Source organism: Lagenorhynchus albirostris, chromosome 16 (assembly GCF_949774975.1).
Source record: "Lagenorhynchus albirostris chromosome 16, mLagAlb1.1, whole genome shotgun sequence".
In the NCBI taxonomy this organism is placed as follows: Eukaryota; Metazoa; Chordata; class Mammalia; order Artiodactyla; family Delphinidae; genus Lagenorhynchus; species Lagenorhynchus albirostris.
Window position 1 is genome coordinate 30,939,304 of NC_083110.1, and position 19,643 is coordinate 30,958,946.

The 19,643-nt window shown below is 50.5% G+C and overlaps 1 protein-coding gene across 1 annotated transcript; it reads left to right on the forward strand.

Annotated features, from left to right (window-relative positions):
- Nucleotides 1-4,521: 4,521 nt before the first annotated feature.
- Nucleotides 4,522-14,937, forward strand: SFTPD (surfactant protein D). The gene is made up of 7 exons (XM_060126178.1): nucleotides 4,522-4,720; nucleotides 10,208-10,324; nucleotides 10,596-10,712; nucleotides 11,026-11,142; nucleotides 11,497-11,613; nucleotides 12,204-12,287; nucleotides 14,564-14,937. The coding sequence occupies exons 1-7, from the start codon at nucleotides 4,522-4,524 to the stop codon at nucleotides 14,935-14,937; spliced, it is 1,125 nt and encodes a 374-aa protein (XP_059982161.1).
- Nucleotides 14,938-19,643: the final 4,706 nt, after the last annotated feature.

Consider the following 19,643-nt stretch of genomic DNA (forward strand, 5'->3'; position numbering starts at 1 on the left):
CCACCCCTGCCTGTGGTTTTTGTCCTGAGCTGCAGTACCATACCACCTGTCCACCCTCAGTCCCCACGGCCGGTGCCAAACACTAGAGAGGGGGTTTAACAGACCATAGGGTTAATATACTGGCGTCTCTCTACAGTAAGGGGCCTGGATTTATTACCTTAGTAGTCTTAGGTGGGGCTGGGTAGAAGAAAGGTGAAATCTATTAATTCCTTTTTAGTCCCAATCTCCATGGGACGGCAAACCCAAGCCGCCAGGGGACTTACCTGCCAGTCCCAGGGCCATTTATAATATGTTCCCCTGGGGGTAGATTCTGTGGGAAGGGCAAAAGTGAGTTACTGTCCTGATCATTAGTTGGCAATGGTCCTGGGCCGCTCAACAGTTGAACTCGGATAGTGTTGACCAGTTGCCTCTGGGTTAACACGGCATGGGCACTGGGATGATTGCTGCTGGGATGTTTAGCTGTAAATTTGTGTGAGCTGCGTTAGCCTCCTGGTCCACAGGTTGAGACAGCAGGTCTCCCGTCTCAATTGTTGTTTAAGTAGGCCGCTCATCCTTCAATTAGCCTGGCAGCAGTGGGGTTGAAGAGCAGGTGAAAATGCCAGGTATAGCATTTTATCGGCCCAGGCCTGAACTTCATGGCCGCTAAAGTGGGGTTTTTTGCATTGCTTAACAACGCAGGTAGGCCTTTTGTAATACCTTCCACCTGTTGTAAGGCCTCGTAGGCTGCATATAGCTTTGCTCCATCACACTGTATCGCTGCTCTGCCCCCTGCCATAGCTGGGACCAGAAGCCCAAGGGTACCTTTATTGTTTTGCCGTTGTCACAGGCCTCAAACAAACCCTTCAGCGTAACTGGCCACGTCCAATTCACAAGCCTGTCCCTCAGTGAATATCCTTAAAGCCTGTGTCTGTAATTGTTTGGGGGTGGCAGATCAGGGGTATGTTTGTATTTTGTAGATAACAACAACAACAAAAAACCCAGAAAGTCTCTTGCGTTTTGTCTGTATTCACCAGCCCTCCTCATGCACTGGGCTGCTGCTTTTAAACTGGAAAGGGGCTCTAAGGTTAACAGGATGTCATCAATACAATGGGACAGAAAGACAACTCTCACAGTAGTCAGCTGCCGTGGGGCCCCACATGCTGGTGGACGGCCACCCCAGGATTACCCCCGCAACTTTCCATTCCCCGTCCTTATTCCCCAGCATCTCGGCTCTCCCGGGAGTTTCCTCAGCGTTTTGGCTGACTCACCATTTGTTGAGCTGCACCCCGCAGGCCTGCAAGCCTTGTTGACGCCCAGCCTTGTGACCGAAGAAACTGCCCGGAGATAGTGACAAAGACCTCAGTGGCTTATTGGACAAGGGATCTTACACGTCCAAAGCACAAGGGTCCTAGAGCCACAACATACCACCTTCGGCAGAGAGCAGGAAGGACGTAACAATCCTCACTCGGGGGGGAGGAGGCTACCATTTATAGGGGGAATTGACGTCAGGTTGGCTCATCAGTTACCAAGGAAACCAACAGCTGGGGCAGTGGGTAGGCAGTTACTAATTAAGCCCTATAATTAAAAGGATTGGATAGTCATGTGAGTGAAGCAGGGACTGGTCGAGCAGGGGGATGTAGAGAGAGCAAGAGAACAGCCATCTTGAATGGCCTAACCCTACATGGGCCCACTGAGCTGGGTGTTTCAACAGTAATGTAGATGAGCAGCCGGTAAAATACCAGAGGCTACAGCTTAGCTCTGACAAAAGTGCAGCTGATGAAGTCCACCATGGGGTGCAGATACTTCTGCGGCTGCAGTACAGCACCAGTGACCAGCTCCCAAAGAAACTGTGCAGTCATCCTGGACTTTGTATTGGGAAGACAGTGTGGTCCCGTGATCCCCTGCGTGAAAGCCATTGTGATTCTTCTCTCCTGTGTTGGTGGAACTGAGAAAAGCAAAGGTTATCATTGCAACACGAGTGTCTGGGCTTGATCATAAATAGAACTGGATTCTGTTGGAATGTGAAGTTAGACAAAGGAAACACCATATTCTGGGCTATAATGGGGCCTGAGGGCATCATGAGGGATGTATTTGACAGTCTAGGAGGTGGTAGGTAGTAGAAGCCAGCTTGCAGGAAGGAACAAAGTATAGGACTCCTGAAATAAAAGCCACCATAAATAAGGAGGGTTTGTCTAGCCACCGGGATAAGACTTGACAATTAGGCTTTGTGGGGAGAGGAGAGCAAATGTTCGGTTCAACCTCCATGCTGACCTACATCTCTAGGGGGCAGGGCACATGAACCTCTTAGAATAGAGAGGGCTGTGTGTTAATAATGGAAGAGCTCAAGCATTAGGGGCCCATGTTCTCTACTATGGGATCCTCCTTCAAAAAATTGCAGGATGGAAAAGAGAAGACCTTTCCCTACCAACTGAGGAAAGCTGGCATTATAGATTCCATAATATACAGGGATCATCAAAACCCAGGAGCAAGTCAGCACCTCCAGTGGGGTGGCCAAAGGAGAGGATTGGAGACCTGGGGTGGCTGGTGTGTAGACCTAGGCGAAGGGTTGATGGAAGAGATAAAGTCACAGGGATCTAAAAGCAAGCAGAGATGCCAGCAGCTGCCCCACAGTCACTGGAAGTTAGAGTTTCCTTGGGGATGGTTGCAACAGTATATTAGCAGCTCAGGGATCCAAACTGGCCACTAGAGCCATGGAATGGACAAACACTGGCTAAAAAGGTGGAGAGATTCGGGCAACCAAGTTAAGGGGAGGCCATCCCATAAAAGGCAAGTGGGAGGCTGTCCTACATCTAGAGCAGGAAGCAAAAGAGTGGACTCTGCAGACACAAGCTGCTTTTGCAAGAGGTGGAGGTCATTGTACAACTTGCTGGTCTTCTCTGGACCTTGGATTCCCGGACATCTGTGAAATACAGACACTGATGCTGCCACTGAACTCACAGGGCTGCAGTGAGGTGCAGATGAAATCGTGGGCTGAGGGTGCTCTATGAACTCTAAGGTGATGTGTGTGTAGTTTTACAAACATCAGTGACAGGTGTCCAGGACCCAGGTGGGGTGAAATTGAGTGTGTCAACAAGGAAGTAAATTGCCCCACTTCTTGATGCGAGTTCTTGGGAAACCGGGGCTGGGAGGCTTACATTACAGGGCGTGTATAAGAAGCCAGTGCCTGCCCAGGAAACTCTATCTGCCTGGAGCTTCTGGAGCCCTAGAGGAAGCAACAGTGAGTGTCTCTGTCCTTGCCTCTCATTCTGTTTTCCCAATGTCTGGTGAATATCTTCTTGCCTGTCTGGGTGGTTTACCCTAGGGGTGTTGAGGAAGGCAGGTCTGTGCAGCTGCTCCCGTCTCGGAGGGTAGCTGTTGCAGGTGAGGGCACAATGGAGTACTAAGGAGCGCTCTTCATTCTGTTCCCTTTGCTCGGTGGGAGGTGTGTTTCCTGGGCTGGGAGAGGTTGGGTGAGTTGGATGTGACATCCAACCAGACCTCAGATGCCATTGTCTGGAAGCCCCTGTGGAAAATGCAGCTCATCTTCCTCTTGGAAGGAGGTACTTCTCTGGCCAGGAAGCCTCTCCCCTCCCACTACCTCAGCCTGCCTGGTGACCCCCTGTCCTTTGCACAGGTCCTCAGGCTTTGTTCCCAGCCTCTGCAACTCCCATGAGCCCTTTCCATGCTCGTAACTTTACAGTTTCTCTCTGAGAGAGGAAAGAAGCCCAATGTTGGGCCCAGGTCCTGCACCCACCCTGACCTCACTTAATTCCTGAGTCCCTTTCCGATGGTAACTGGATGCGCTCTTGGACATCTGCTCTTTCCTCCCAGAGACTAGCCTTCCCCTGACTGTGCCCGTCTCACATGTCCCCTTCCTCCATGAGGCCCCTGTTCCAAGTCCTCTCAGGAGGCCTGGACAGGACTCTAGGTGTCCCATGGACTTTCCTCATGGAGCCCGGGAATGGCAGATCACCTGGCAAACATGCAGTCATTCACCCATCCAGTGCTCGGGACTCTGGCTTTTTCTCAGGCAGCCCTTGAGACCACCAGGACTAGTCCATCCAAGGCAGCAAGGGAGAGGAAACGAGTTTGCCTTGTCGGAATTAAGTCAACCAACTTACTGGTACAGAAAGGGAGAAGGAGGTCCAGAGATGGGAAGGGTCCCGCCCGAGAGCTCTCAGTGAGTCCTTCCTGATGTAACAGATGGCCTCAGTGAGGAATTCTACATCCTTGCCACAGTGCCCATGGCAGTGCCCAAGGGGAGGCACAAGAAGGGTTGACACAGAGCATCTAAGAATAGGTTCATGCTGCTGGTCACCCCCGTCAGAAGTCCAGCTGGTCAACTCATGTCCTCTCAGGCCAGACCTTATGCCCACCTTGTCCCTAAACTGCTTTCAGAGCCCCGCTGCTCTTGGCCCCAGAGCAGAGGAGAGGAGGTTGAGGAAGTGCTTCTCCTCACCTCCAGGAGCCAGGGCAAGCCCTAAAATCCACATCCTCGCACCAAAAGCATGTCCCCTTTCTTCCTGTTCCTCTGCCTAGGACATGCCTCTCCTCCCTCTCTCCATGCTGATTCTGCTCTCACAGCCCCCAAGGTCTCTGGGGGAAGAAATGAAGACCTGTTCCCAGCAAACACTGGCCAACGCCTGCACCCTGGTCATGTGTAACCCTCCGGAGAAGGGCCTGCCTGGTCGTGATGGACGAGATGGGGGAGAAGGCCCCCAGGGCGAGAAGGGGGATCCAGGTAGAGCTGGGACCATGGGCTTGTCCTGGTGGGAAGGGGTGGGCATTGAAATTGTAACCAACCCAGAAACTCTGGATTTTCTGCTGTGTAAACCTTGGAGATGGTCTTCTTCATCCCGCATGGGTGGGTTTCCCCCAGATAACCAGCCCACTTAAAACACAGCCTTACTGGTTGGCAAAGACGGGCTGCCTCGAGCCCCCAGCTCCGTCAGCAGCTGCCCTGATTCCTCCCCTAGGATCTTGACTCCACCCACCCAAGAAGGAGCAAACAGTGAGTAAACGACTGGTATTTGGGGTCCTCTAGAACCGTACTCCAGAACTTAACTGTTGTTCATTCTGCTTAAATGGTGCCTCTGCAGGATGTTAAATATTTTTAATATGCAATTAAACTCTACTCCATGAGGGGTGGGAAAGGATGAGGCTCTGTGGCCCCATACTCAGGCCTGGTCAAAAGGATTTTCCCTAAATACATTATGGAGAGAGGAGAGAAGGAAAGGCAGCTGACATTTCTTTGTTCAGCCCCGTGCTTGGGTGTTCACTTGAGTGGTTTATTTAATCCCACCAAAAGTCTTACAAGGGATGTATTAATCTCATTTGATAGGTAGGAAAATTGTGACACAAAGGTGCTATATGAAACCCAACGTGGAAGATGAAAAGGACATGGGCTTCTGCATCAGACACATCTGTGCTCGACTGCTAGCTCCAGCTCCACAGCAGGGACCCCCAGAGACAAGCCACTCAGTGTCTCTGAGTCTCAGTTTGCTCATCTGTAGATGGGAATAATATCTACTATACAGCGACAAATAATTGAGCCAGGACTTCATTTTCCTGTTGAGTCTTCAGGATAAAGTTGCATCTTCTTGCTATACCAATCAGGTGAATTCTCCTGAGGTTTCCAAAGGTACTGATTATTAAGGGAATTGTCCGAGAAATACTGGCCCACAGGGGAGGATCTGGGTCTTACTGGCAAGAAGTGAGAATTCAATGAACCAGCAACAAGAACAAGGGGACCACCATGGCACTAGGCCAGGGCTATGCAGGGATCAACTGAGGTCTTTATCTTTCTGGAGTTTGCATTTTGGTTGGGGAGGAAGAAAACGAGCAGCATTTAAGCTGGAGAGAATAGGTAACATCCCCAGGCTTTGTAGGATAAGGGACAATTATCTGTCTGTCCTTAACAGACAGAAAGTAGTTCCCAACATAACTGGGCTGGGGCTTGGAGAAGGTTGCCTGGAAGTGAACTCAGGGGAAGGGTGGTATTCAAGGTGCCAGCTCTCTCTAGCTCCCAGTGGGGCCCTGAACTGAATCCCGGGGCAGGGTGTGGGGTAGGGAGCCTTTCCTACAGTGGCTCTCTGAGCAGCATGGGTGTGGCTGAGCCCCCCCCTTCTTGTGCGTTCCAAGCCTGGCCTTGGGTCGGTGCTTGGAGAGAGAACACTGCACAGCTGGACCAAGGACCAGGCTCCTGTCTGGCTCCTCAGTCCCAGGCACTTTAGTTATTCAACTGTTATGGGTCTGAGGATTTCCTGGAGATCAGAGCATCCTCAGAATCCTGACCCAGTAAGTCTGGGTGGGGCCAGAGTCTGCACTGGTGACAAGATTCTGATGCACGTGGTCCCAAGAACCTGCTGTAAAGGACAAGATGGGCCTGAGAGGAGAGACCCTTGGGCAGAGGTAGAGGGTGGAGCTGGGTCACTTGGTGATGCTCCAGACATTTCATGCAGGGCCAATAAGACCCGGACCCTGCTTGGGGGGCTGAATTTCCAAGGACAATTCCCTCATTCCTCAGCACCTCCAAGACCCCCGCCCGAAAGGATTCGGTGAGAGAGTCCTCCCAGGGGCGCACATCTCCCTTGGAGTAAAACCTCACACCCCACAGCAGTCCCCAAGACCACCCTCCACCCCTGCTGATCTCTCTGATCTCATTTCCTTCCACTCCTCCCACTGTCCCTGGGCTCTGACCACACTGGCTTGTCGCTGGTCCCTAAGCACGCTTGGCCCCCTGCCTCCTCAGGGCCTTGCTCTTTCCATACACATCCCCATGGCTCACTCCTCACCTCCTTCATGGCTTTAGTCACAGACAGAGTCCTTCTCTGGCCCTCCTATTGGAGAGAGAACACTGCACGGCCCCACCAATACTCTATGCTTTATTTTTCCTCTGTGGCACTTATTCTGATCTTATAAATTATCGTATGTTGTACATTTTAATTTTGATTATCTATTTCTATGCAGTTGAGTTTAAGTTCCATGAGGAAGGGATTTGGTTTTTGCCTGTTTTTTTCACTAATAAAATCCCAGCATTTAGGACAGTGCTTTGTACCTAGTAGAAGCTCAGTGAATACTTGCGGAATAAATGAATGTAAATTGCCAAGACAGGAGGAATTTTAATACAGTTACGACTGGCCAAATCGGTGGTGCATAAAACTTCACTTCGGGTGGCAGTAAGGTACAGGGCTAGGACTTCGGGGGATGCTAGGATGCAAAACGAGTGCTTTGGGAGGCATGGTTCTTGCTGCTGAAAAGGGTGCTCTCATGGCCTCCACAGTTTGTGCACAAGGATGGGCAACCTCTAATGCTCCCCTCTAAGGAGTGGCTTTTTTCCCATGTACCTGCTGCCACCCCGGCCAGTGGGGAGCCCAAGAGAGGCTTGGCCTGGGGCCAGGATGTCTCTGCCTGAGCACGGCACACTGTGGGATTGGGATGCGGGGCCCATCCTCTATGCTTCCATTTCACGCCTAGTGAGGATTGTAACTAAAAGCAGAACACAATGCCCAGCACAGAAGCTCTCAGCCACCCATCAAATGCAGTCTCCCACCACCAGCACATGCTTGGCCCAGGCAGGCCCTGGCCTTTCTTACCCTGGGGCACAGTTTCCAAACCTGAAATGTCACCTCTCTTCTCCTTGAAATCCTGTTTCCTCCGACTATGTGTGTGTGCTGGGGTTGGAGGTGCTGGGATGGGATGAGGGACATCTCATAAACTGTCTTCCTCGCTCGTTACCCATGCCTCACAGTTTAAAATTCAGTGACAAATCCCTTGCAGACAAGGACCTGGTGCTAACATTTACATCCTGCTCAGTGCTAAGCAGAAAGTTATGTTCCATAGTTCGTTTCCCAGCGAACAAATAAATGAAACAATGAGGAAATGAACAAATAAGTGAATGAATAAGTTAGCAGCACCTGACAGGTGTCATTTCTTCTCTTGTTTTTTTGCACATGAATGCTTTATTCACAACAGCCAAAGGATGGAAACAACCCATGTGTCCATCAACGTTTATCCGTGGTGAATGGATAAACAGAACGTGTTGTGTTCATACTCTAGAACATTGCTCAGCCACACAAAGGAATGAAGTGCTGAGACGTGCTACAAACTGGATAAGCCTCAAGAACGTCACTCCGAGTTAAAAAAGCCAGACACAAAAGCTCATATATTGTATGTATTTACATAAAATGTCCAGAATAAGTAATAGAGACAGAAGCAGAATAGTGGTAGCCGGGCCTGGGAAGAAGCAGGGACAGAGTGATAACGGATATGAGGTTTTCTTTGGGGTTGATGAAATATTTTTGAACTAAATAGAGGTGGTAGTTGCACAACGTTGTGAATGTGCTAAACGCCAATGACTTGTAAAATTTAAAAAGGTTAATTTTAGGGAATTCCCTGGCGGTCCAGCGGTTGGGACTCAGCCCTCTCACTGCCGGGCCCCAGGTTCGATCCCTGGTCAGGGAACTGAGATCCCACAAGCTGCATGTGTAGCCAAAAAAAAAAAGGTTAATTTTATATTATGTGAATTTCATCTCAATGAAAGAATAACCAAACTCACAATTTTACACAGAGTGTAAAATTCTTAAATCGAGGTAGATCTCATATAATTTCAGACTTGGGCAGTCTTTCTTGAGGTAACAAGTTTAAAGTGTTTGGTCATTTTTCCAATAAAAAATAATATGTGTAAAAAAAATAATAAGTGGTCACTAAAGATAAAAGGAAGAAAATTAAAAATACCTTAATTGTACCACTTAGAAACAGCAACTGTTAACACTTTTGTATGTGCTGTTCTTGTGGTTTAGCCAATGTGTTTTATGTGTGAACACGCCCTACACATTCATGGACGTATTTAGGAAACAGAATCATATTAAATAGAGTGTTTATAGCATACTTTTATCACTTAATGATGCATAATAATTTGGTCTAATTTCTATAGTTTTAAGAGCATGTTACATAGCTTTTTCTCTTCTTTTTATTACAGTATAATTGATATATAATATGATATTACTTTCAGATGAACAACATAATGATTTTATATTTGTATATATTGTGAAATGATGATAAGGCTTATGAAAATCCATCCACACACAGAGCTACAATTTTTCGTGTGCGTGATGAGAACTTTTATGATCTACGCCTTTAACAACTTTCAAGAGTGCAACACAGTATTATTTACGATAGTAACCTTGCTGTACATTACATTCCTAGGACTCATTTATTTTATAACTGGAAGTTTGTACCTTTTGACTACTTTCACCCGTTCTGCTCACTCCCCAACCCCACCTCTAGCAACTACCAATCTGTCCTCTGTATCTATGAGCACGCTGTTTTGTTCATTTGTTTTTTAGATTCTACGTGTAAGTAAGATCGTATGGTACCTTTCTCTGTCTGACATATCTCACTTAGCATGATGCCCTCAAGGTTCACCCAGGTTGTCGCAAATGGCAAGATTTCATTCCTGTTTACAGCTGAATAATGTTCCATTGTATATACGCCTTGCATTTTCTCCATCCATTCATCTATCCATGAATACCTAGGCTCTAGGCCACCTCCACTTGGCTACTATAAACAATGCTGCAATGAACTTGGAGGCACATAAATCTTTTTGCGTTAGTGTTTTCATTTTCTTTGGTTAAATACACAGAGGTTGAATTGCTGGATTGCATGGTAGTTCTATTTTTAATTTTTTAAGGAACTTACATACTGTTCTCCACAGTGGCTGTACCAGTTTACATTCCCACCTACAGTGCACAAAGGTTCCCTTTTCTCCACACCCTCCAACACCTGTTATTTGCTGACTTTTTGATAATAGCCATTCTCACAGGTGTGAGGTGGTGGCTCATTGTGGTTTTGATTTATATTTCTCTGGTGATTAGCATCTGGTGTCACTTCTGATATAAACTTTGGTTCTGGGAAGGGGGAGGGCAAGGAGTCCATGATCAAGGGCAAAAGCTGACAGGCTTGCCTGCTATAAATACTGTGGCCTTGGGGCAGGGGAAGGTGCGTTGTATGGAAAGTCAGGGCAGGTCTTGGTTTGATCTGCCTCCAGCTCTGGCAAGCCTGTTTCTTCACCTGTAAAATGAGGATGTGGATGCCCATTTCCTGGATCACCACTGGACCGGGTCTTGTGGAGGTGAAGTGTCTACACCTTATAGAAACCTGAAGGAATATCCTCTGGCTCCTCCGGGGCCTGGGGCCAGGTTTATGCCCATTTTTTCTGCTGCCACAGGTTTACCAGGACCTGTAGGAGAAGCAGGGATGCCTGGACCAGCTGGCCCAGTTGGGCCCAAAGGGGACAATGGCTTTGCTGGAGAACCCGGGCCAAAGGGAGACACCGGACCACCTGGTGAGCAGCTGGGCATGGAATGCAGATGTCTGCAGGTGGTGTGGTGTCGCTAGGACATGCCGGTAGGCATGCACAGATTCTACCCCAGGAAGGAGGCAGAAGGCTGTTTCCAAGGTGGCGCTGGGTTATTTCAGGGAAGACTGGAGCTGCTGTGGGGCAGCACCTCTAGGAGGATGCTGCCTCTCAGACTTCTATTACTGCCCTCATCTTTTAGGCACTCCCACTTCCAAGGAGATTCAGTGTCACTAACTGGGCTGGTCCTTTTCCCCAGGGCCTCCAGGACCTCCAGGTATGCCTGGTCCAGCTGGAAGAGACGGTCCCTCAGGGAGGCAGGGGAACATAGGACCTGCAGGTGCACCAGGCCCCAAAGGCGAGACTGGACCCAGTGGTAGGTGGCTGGTATGTGACGGGTGTGGGAAGGAGGCGTGGCAGTCTGTGATGGGGCCTAAGGCATGCGCACAGTGCCTGGAAGAGCCCGGACCATCTGCCGCGGGTAGGCCTTGCCAGGGTCTCTCTCTGCAGATTCCCACACTGACCGTATTTCCCCGATACCCTCCCCAGAGGAGGCCAGGCATTACGGAGCACCGTCTCCCAGTTCATTCTCTCACCTGGAGCTGTGGGTGAAAAGCTCCACTTCCGAGGCAATGCTAAGTGCTGAGCGCACTCTCAGCCATGTTCGTCCCAATTTGTTCCTTCCTCAGGAGGAGTGGGTGCCACGGGCTTGCAGGGCTCCCCAGGGGCAAGAGGCCCCGCAGGTCTTAAAGGAGAGAGAGGTGCCCCCGGTGAACGCGGAGCCCCTGGAAGTGCTGGGGCAGCAGGTGAGTGATGGAAGCTGGGCTGGGCTCCTGTTCCCCTGTGCCCACCATCACCACGCGCCAGGTCAGAGCTAGCACTCCAGGGCGACAGCCAGTGTTGGGCTCTGGGAACTGTCTGTCTCTAGGGAGAGGGTAGGGCGAGTAGCAGGGACCGTCTATGTACAGGGAAGGTTGGTTGTTGGGTGACAGGGACAGTCAGTACACAGAGAGGATGCAAGGCTGGGTTCAGGGCACAGAGGGACATATGTATATGGGGAGGGCGTATTGCTGGACGATAAGATAGTCCATGTACTGGGGGAGGTGAAAATGCTAGAAAATGTGTTCAGAACTCACCCAACTCTTCTTCTCTGATCCCAGGGCCTTCTGGAGCCATGGGTCCACAGGGACCTCCAGGTGCCAGGGGCCCCCCAGGACTGAAGGGGGACAGAGGTGCTCCTGGAGACAGAGGAGCGAAGGGAGAGAGTGGACTCCAAGGTAAGGAAGATCTGGGGGCCCCACAAGGGCACGGGTGGGACGGAGGGTGGGAGGAGGCCCTCCCGGGCCCTCCTCTCAGGCGTCCCCCTTAGTTACAGGTGAGGGGCTGGAAGTCAAAGCGGACGCTGGTCTTAGCCTCTATGACTCGCTGGAGGGCAACCTGAGCAGTTTTTCTATCTGATCTTTGGGACGAGCACACCTCCCTTCCCAATTCATCAGATAGCTTTGAACTTCAAATAACCCAGTGGATGGGAAGTACTTGAGCTACATGTATTCCTCTACTCCCACCCCCCAAAAGGAAGTGTTATCAGGTTCCTAGAATTTGGAATTACAGTGTCACCTGGTTCAGTGTCAGTGTGGTGCAGGGACCTGCTCAGGGAACAGTGTTCATAGCAGAAACATAGGAAATCCTGTGGGCAGCACAGGCCCACCTATGTCAGCAGATGTGGGCTTCCTAGGGCTCCGTCCCAGTTCTTTACCCCCACCCCCAATATGTGTCTGCAACTGGGTACCCTTCCCTTGAGGCCCGGGCTCTGAGCTGATCCCAGGCTGTGCTGGACCTTTCTTCACTCGACCTCTCTGCCCTGCAGACATCACTGCTCTCCGGCAGCGGATGGAGACCTTACAGGGACAGCTACAACGCCTCCAGAATGCTTTCTCTCATTATAAGAAAGGTGAGTTCCTGGACCTGAACCTGAACCAGACACCAACGGTGGGCCTCATCCTAGGTCTGGGTCTTGGCTTGGAGTTGGCTGGGCTTGGGTCTAAAATTGAACTTGGCTGGGACCATGTTTAGGACTGGACCTGGAACTGGGGCAGGCAGTGGGGCTAAGGATGGGCTGGGACACAGCAGTGCAGCCACGTACTCCAGGAGCTGCAAGGAGATGCAAGGGAAAAGGAGGAGAATGCAGTCCTTGTCACCAATGCAGGAGACCTTCACCCCTGCCTACTCTGGGCATGTCCCTATGATAGACAAGGGGACACACAACCCACGATGCATCTCTTCCCTCTGTGGAGCCAGGTATGCAAGTACCCAGAGATGCATCTGCACAGCCCAGGCAGCAGAGAATCCAGACATAGTCCTGTGAGCAGGGGCTGGGATGCTGCTCATGGGGTTCAAGTCTGGTGGGGCCCAACCTTGCTGTGTGGCCACTGAGTATCTCACCCTAAAGATGCCCCTGGGTCTGGCAGGGGCAGGCTGCCTCCAGTCTCTGGCCAGTGCTGGACTCTCCCTGCATCTCCTTGGGTGTTTAAAGCAGAGATTCTTCCCTAAGCCTGGAATCCTAAGGAGGCAGAGGCCTCCTGGAGTGCGCACCTGACCGCCCGGTGCCTTTGGGACTCTCTGCCTCAGTCCCCAACTGCCCCTCCCCCTTCTCTGCTTTCCCTGACATCAGCTTTGAGTCCACATCATTCATCAAACCTCATGATCCAAAAAAAGAAGAGTTTTCTGAAGGAGTAGAGCATAAAGGGGTGGGATATAGGGTTGGTTCCTAAGGGCTCAAGCCGACTAAGTACCTAAGTAGTAAGGATGAGAGTTTCCAGCGTTTGACGTTCTCCTCCCTCTACAAACATATTTGCATACCCGTTCCCTTGCTCATAGGCACACTGATGTAAACAAAGGAGAACATGAGCATAGGCACCGGCCACATGTGTGGGTACTTAAACACCATCGCTCACTCCACACCATCTACACACATGTGCACACAGGCACACGTATGCACACACAAATATGCACACCCATCCAGATGGACCTTAATTCCACCTGTGTACCTCCAGATGGATATATGGGCATATTCACGCATGCACAGGCACACCCACCCAGATGCGTGGGACATAAACCCAATTATGGCGCATGAACTTGCACTGACCTTGTCCAGGGCTGCTCTGGGTGCCATCCTGACCCCGTGGAGAATCTGGCCTCTGAGTCCTTGTTGAAACTACTCAGAGGAGAAGGGCAGTGGGTCAGGGTGTAGTCTGGGTTCCTACCCAGTCCAGTGAGCCCTCTTAGGAGCCCTGAAGATTTCCATGCATGAGCCTAGAAGTCACAGGGATGGGGATAGGATGGAGGAATAAGAGATACTTAACATGTCACACAGGCGATGCTTTTATGTAGTGTACACCTGCTTTAGAAATAAGGAATGGGAAACCCTGAAAAGGGAAGTGACTTTCCCTTGCCCACCTGGACCGTCATTGTCAGGTTGGGGCTGAACACGTGGCCTTCTGACTCCCAAACAGGGGTCTCTCCAGCGCCGATCCCTCTCCTGCCCCCCATTCCCACACACACCTCTCAGAAACCTTCATCCCCTGCCCAGCGGTCCAGGGAGGCTGACTGGCTGGGGTATCACCCGTAAGCATATCAAGAGGCCAACACTGGGCTGCCCCCAGTGCAGAGATTAGCATGTCGCTGCTCTCAGATGCCCCATCCTCTCCTCTCCTTTCCCCTCACCCCTTCACACAGCACAGACCCCCTTCTGACAACCCCACATGCCCAGCCATCATGCAGGGGTGAGAGCGAGCCCCCTGCATGGTGTTTCCCACACTCTTAGGAACTGCCCTGGGCAGCACCGTGTCATTTCCCTGGCCAAAGTCATTCCAATCTACACAGTAATTGAAAAACCAATTCTGGCATATGACATGGGGAGGAACAGAAAGTGCACGTCTAAGCTTTAGTGTCACATCCAACAAGGTTTGATCCTCACTCTACATTTGACATCTGTGTGACTTTGGGCCTCTTACGTAAGCTCCCCGAGTTCCAGGGTCCTCACCTGTAACTGGAGACCACAGCACCACTCACAGGGCGCATCGTGGAGCCAGGGCTGCTCTGGAACCAGTGCCTTGCTTCCATCCTATGTGGTGCCCTGGTACCCTGGATGGGAGGCTGGGGGGCTCTGGTTGGAGCACAAAGGTCCAGGTGCTGCCACACCCCAACTTGACTCTCCTCTTCCCCTAGTGGACCTCTTTCCCAGTGGCCGGGGTGTCGGGGAGAAGATCTTCAAGACGGGAGGTTTTGAAAAAACTTTTCAGGATGCACAGCAGATATGCACACAGGCCGGGGGACAGATGGCCTCCCCACGCTCTGCAGCCGAGAACGAGGCCTTGAAACAGCTGGTCGCAGACCAGAACAAGTCTGCTTTCCTGAGCATGACCGACAACAAGAAGGAAGGCACGTTCATCTACCCCACAGGGGAGCCCCTGGTGTATTCTAACTGGGCCCCCGGGGAGCCCAACAACAGAGACACAGAGAACTGTGTGGAGATCTATCCCGATGGCACGTGGAACGACAAGGCCTGCAGAGACCGGTGCCTCGTGATCTGCGAGTTCTGAGCCCCTGGGGAGGGTGGGGCACTGCCCAGAGCTGTGTGCTGCCAATGTCCCAATAAAAAGGTGACCCTCAGGCGTTCCCTGGTGGTGCAGTGGTTAAGAATCCGCCTGCCAGTGCAGGGGACACGGGTTCGAACCTTGGTCCGGGAAGATCCCATGTGCCGCGGAGCAACTAAGCCCGTGCGCCACAACTACTGAGCCTGTGCTCTAGTGCCCGCAAGCCACAACTACTGCAGCCCACACGCCTAGAGCCTGTGCTCCGCCACAAGAGAAGCCACCGCAATGAGAAGCCCGTGCACCGCAACAAACACCCAACGCAGCCAAAAATAAATAAATAAATAAAATTTATAAAAAAGAAAAAAAAAAAGGTGACCCTCTGCTGGCCAGGGCTTCTCCACAGAGCCATGGGTGAGCCCAGCAGGCAGGGCTGCTATGGAATGCCTCCCTCAGAATAAAGTTTGAAACTGGCTTCACACCAGGAAGACCTATCAGAGGAAAAGGGGGCCAGCCTGCTTTCCCAGGGCAAGGGCTAAAATGAGATCTCCAAGACCTTCCTGTTACAAAATCCAGCGTCTCCTCCTCTGCCCTCCACCTCCTCCAGCCATCGGCCGCATTTGACCCAGCTGATCACTGCCTCCTCCTTCCCTTTTCCTCTTGTGCTTGCAATTTTCTTATCCTTCTGGCTGCTCTGCATCAGTCTCATCCCTCCTCCTCTCCTGGACTGCTCCACAGAGGAGCTCGGGAGCCTCAGCTCCAGTTCCCCTCTCTCCTTATTCTCGCTCCAGGCTTGGGCTCATTCTCTCCCACGGCTTCAAATCCTTTCTATTGATACCTCCCCCATGTAGAGCCCTGTTCAAGACCTCCCCCCGAAACCCCAGACTCCTCCAGCCAATGCAATCTGGAGCCCCGGGGCTGGGAGGTCTCAGTGTCTGCCTCTTGCTTCAAGCCCTGAGCCTAGGAAACTGCACAGTTACAGAGGGATGACCTGGCAGGGAGGCACCTTCCTCTCTGGCCAGATTGAGTGGCCTTACACCCAGTAGGCTCCCCTCACCCTTCACCGCCCAGGATCTCTCTCTACCCATGACAGTGTGACTGTTGTTGGCTCAGGGGAGAACATACCATCTGCACAGTCCTAATCCCTTCAGAAATGTCAGACACAGAGGGTGCCCAGCCATGTTAAAATTCATCCCCAAACCTCTTCCTGCCTGGCAGTTCCGGGGATGTTCTCCACTCTGCCTCAGAGATAATCTACTCAAACCCTTCTCATTTTACAGACATGGAAACTAAGACACAGAGAGGGAGGGAACTTGCACAGGTAGTACCGGTGCTACAGCTCATGAAAAAGGCCATCTGACCCCAGAGCTTATACTTCTGGCCTGTAAATTTTTAGGCCAAAGGCCTCTGTATATTTAGTTGATTTTATTGACACACTGCTGCAAAGGAAGATTTAAATGACGTCTGTGCTTAAGAAATTGGAATGACGCCTGGATGAACCATAGGCTCATGGGAGGGGGCAACGAATACCCCTCCCCCAGACAGGAAACCTACCACTCTTTCCTTTGCTCCCAGGAACCAGGAGGACTGCCCTCTCTGGCCCTTTCTGAATGGGACCCCCGAGCCCTACCCGTCTTCCCAACACTCTTGCAGCCACACTTCATATATGGGACAGCACATCTGAAAACAAAAGCCACACGTCTCAACAGCATGCAGCTCAGCCTCCCTGTTCATATCTTTCCCCTGTTACTTGAAAAAATCCCCAATTCCTGGCAGCTTCTGAAACATAAACAGTTACACGATAATGAGCAAACAACTCTGCAGTACAAAGGCCTGGAGCTTAGAACAGACCGCTTTTATTGCAAATAAGAAAAACAACTGGATCTAGTTAAGCCAAAAAGAGGGTGTTCTTAAAGAACAGAGGATTCTGAATTGACTTACGAAGGACTGGGGGTGCACAGGCACCGCTGTGCCACCTCCCTGGCTTCTGCCTCTCTCTGCCCATCCTCACCTCTTTCCCTCCTTTACACACCAGCTTCCTCCACCCGCGTCCAGGTCTCTCGTGTGTCCCAGAGATCAGAAACTCTTGCTTGATATCAATTCAAAACTATGTAGAAATGCATCTACTTGTCTCAGATGCCCACCTCTGATCCGATCAGTTCACCCTGGGGGTTGGGGAGGAGCCACACTGTACAGTATGGCCACTGGGATCCTTGCGAGGTCATGGTGGTCTGGACAATGCTCTATGGGTGATCACTACTCATCCCAATATGTAAGCCAAGCCTATTTCTTGACAAGAGGGAAGGAAAGAGTGGCAGAACTATGTGACTGCATAGGAAGAAAAAAAAATCTCCTGTGTTGTTGAAGGCCGGGAACGCTGAGACCCCAAAGCCTAGGAGGAAGCTTCAGATCAACCGGCACCACGGGCCGCGGGGCTCTGGTTGGCTTTCCAGCGCAGAGAATAAGTAAGGTGGGTCATTTGGGTTCTGCAGACACAGCCCGATTAAAGCAGAGGATCGAGGCAAGTATTTCAGAAAATGCAGGTCCTTACCCATTCTTGAGCACAGAGGTCTCTCCTACACCACCATTCATGGGCAAAGGTCAACATAGAACTTAAACAATGTCAGCCCCACCCCAACCATAGTAGCCGTGTCCCTAGTTTGGTAGCCTAGGTGCCAAATGAAGCCAGAGCTGTGTGACCCTTATTCTCAAGAGATGTTATGACACTCGCAATGCCAGGTGACATCATGGGAGCAAGCTGGGAGCCTTCCATACCTGGAGAGGGGACAACCACACGAGGAAGTCCCTGTTTTATAGTATATTCTCAAGTTGCGTCCTGGTTCTCAACCCTCCTGTCACCAGATCAGCCCATATCCCATACTGAGCAGCCTATGGGAAGCCCTCTGATGTTTACTTTTCTAGGATTCTATCTTTGTTCTGAATTCCACTGACATAAAACACAGGTATTGGGATTTCCCTGGTGGTGCAGTGGTTAAGAATCCACCTGACGATGCAGGGGACACGGGTTCAATCCCTGGTCCGGGAAGATCCCACGTGCTGTGGAACAACTGAGCCCGCGAGCCACAACTACTGAGCCCACGCACCGCAACTACAGAAGTCCAGATGCCTAGAGCCCGTGCTCCGCAACAAGAGAAGCCACCGCAATGAGAAGCCCACGCACCGCAACAAAGAGTAGCCCCCGCTTGCCGCAACTAGAGAAAGCCCGCATGCAGCAGCGAAGACCCAACGCAGCCAAAAAATATATAAATTAATTAATTTAAAAAATACTTAACTTTAAAGAACAAACAGATAAATAAATAAATCACTGGCATTTGAGTTGCTTACATTCAGAGCATTCTTAATCACTATTACCTTCCAGATGTCCTTAATTCAAGTTGAATCGTGTACTGGATCTTTTTGGGTTACTCGTGTTTTATATAGTAGAGCAAAGATACCAGGTACCTATCAGAAGAAATAAAAATATTAATTTATATGCCAAAGACTTATCCAGGCACTGGATACACAGATGGAAACAGCTGGTCATGCCCTCACATATGCTACAGGCCTGCACTTCCTTAACATTAGGGATCAGCTGTAGAATTGTGCTTCAGCAACGGGCAGTGAAGGTGCCCAAGGGGTAGATTGGGAATGAGTGGATGGATTATAGAGCCTTTTAACCAGGAGAATAGAAGAGAGCCATCTTCTTGTGAAGGCACCAAGATACTCAGAGACCAAGACACTTATTATTGTTCAACCTAATTGCCTGTGACTATTAGGCCTCTGTATAGCTAATAACTGGTACCTTTTGGTAGATTTTATTGTTTTTCACTGTTTCAATAAGAGAGGCCTTATGGAGGCAGGCGTTACCCTGTGACATGTATTCCTTCTGGATGGAAGCAGTTGAGGGCAAGTGCACATTTCTGAAATGCCCAATTTTCTGCTGCCCTGGTGAGCACAGAAGTGTTGGTGGTTATTAAGTTGGACGAGCCAGGATTCTGGACACCTGAGCAAATGGATGGAAAACAACTGCCCTTGGGGATCACCCAGATCCACTTGGATTTTGACTGGGGTTTGGGGGTTGTTACTGCAGCATGTGTAGCCCATCCCTACTGGATACGTTTTGAATACTCACATATTTGATCTCCATTTACTTAAGCAGTATAGTCTCTCTCAGACTGCCTGGTTGAAACAATTTGGAGGCACAGAAGGACTCAAGAGGGCCCTGCCTGAGCAAAATGGTACTTTTCCTATTTATTTAGTAAGGAGACAGAATGAATCAAGTGAATAAGTAGAAGAGTTGAATGAATGAAATCCTTAATTCCTGCTTATAAGTCTATTCGTAGGCCTGAAGAAAGTGCCTTCAAGATGCTTCCAGGCTCTTTGATATGAGGAAATAGCACCATGACCTCACTGCCAGACTTTCTGCACATTTATTAACCCCCTGAGTACTTCATTCATTTCAGGGGTAAGTGGCTGGGGCCAGGCCAGGGCCAAAATGTCAGATGACAACTTCAGGCCAAGCAAACGCATCCTGTGACCAGAAAGATGGCCCAGGGCAGGAAAGGGAAGAAAACCAGTGGTGGGTTTTGTGCAAGCCTGGGATGCCTGGTCCCCAGCTACAGAGAGTCTGAGAGGGATGTGAATTCTCCAAAGATTCAATCCCCCCCAAAAAGAGTGATTGAGGCTGTGAGGACTTCATCAAATGATTCCAAAGC

What these genes read in the sequence shown, in the direction of transcription:
- SFTPD (XM_060126178.1), top strand. Translation starts at nt 4,522, where the DNA reads ATGCCTCTCCTCCCTCTCTCCATGCTGATTCTGCTCTCACAGCCCCCA. An exon ending in AGGCGAGACTGGACCCAGTG is followed by an intron (nt 10,713 to 11,025) that starts GTAGGTGGCTGG and finishes TTCCTTCCTCAG; the next exon opens with GAGGAGTGGGTGCCACGGGC. An exon ending in TGGAAGTGCTGGGGCAGCAG is followed by an intron (nt 11,143 to 11,496) that starts GTGAGTGATGGA and finishes CTCTGATCCCAG; the next exon opens with GGCCTTCTGGAGCCATGGGT.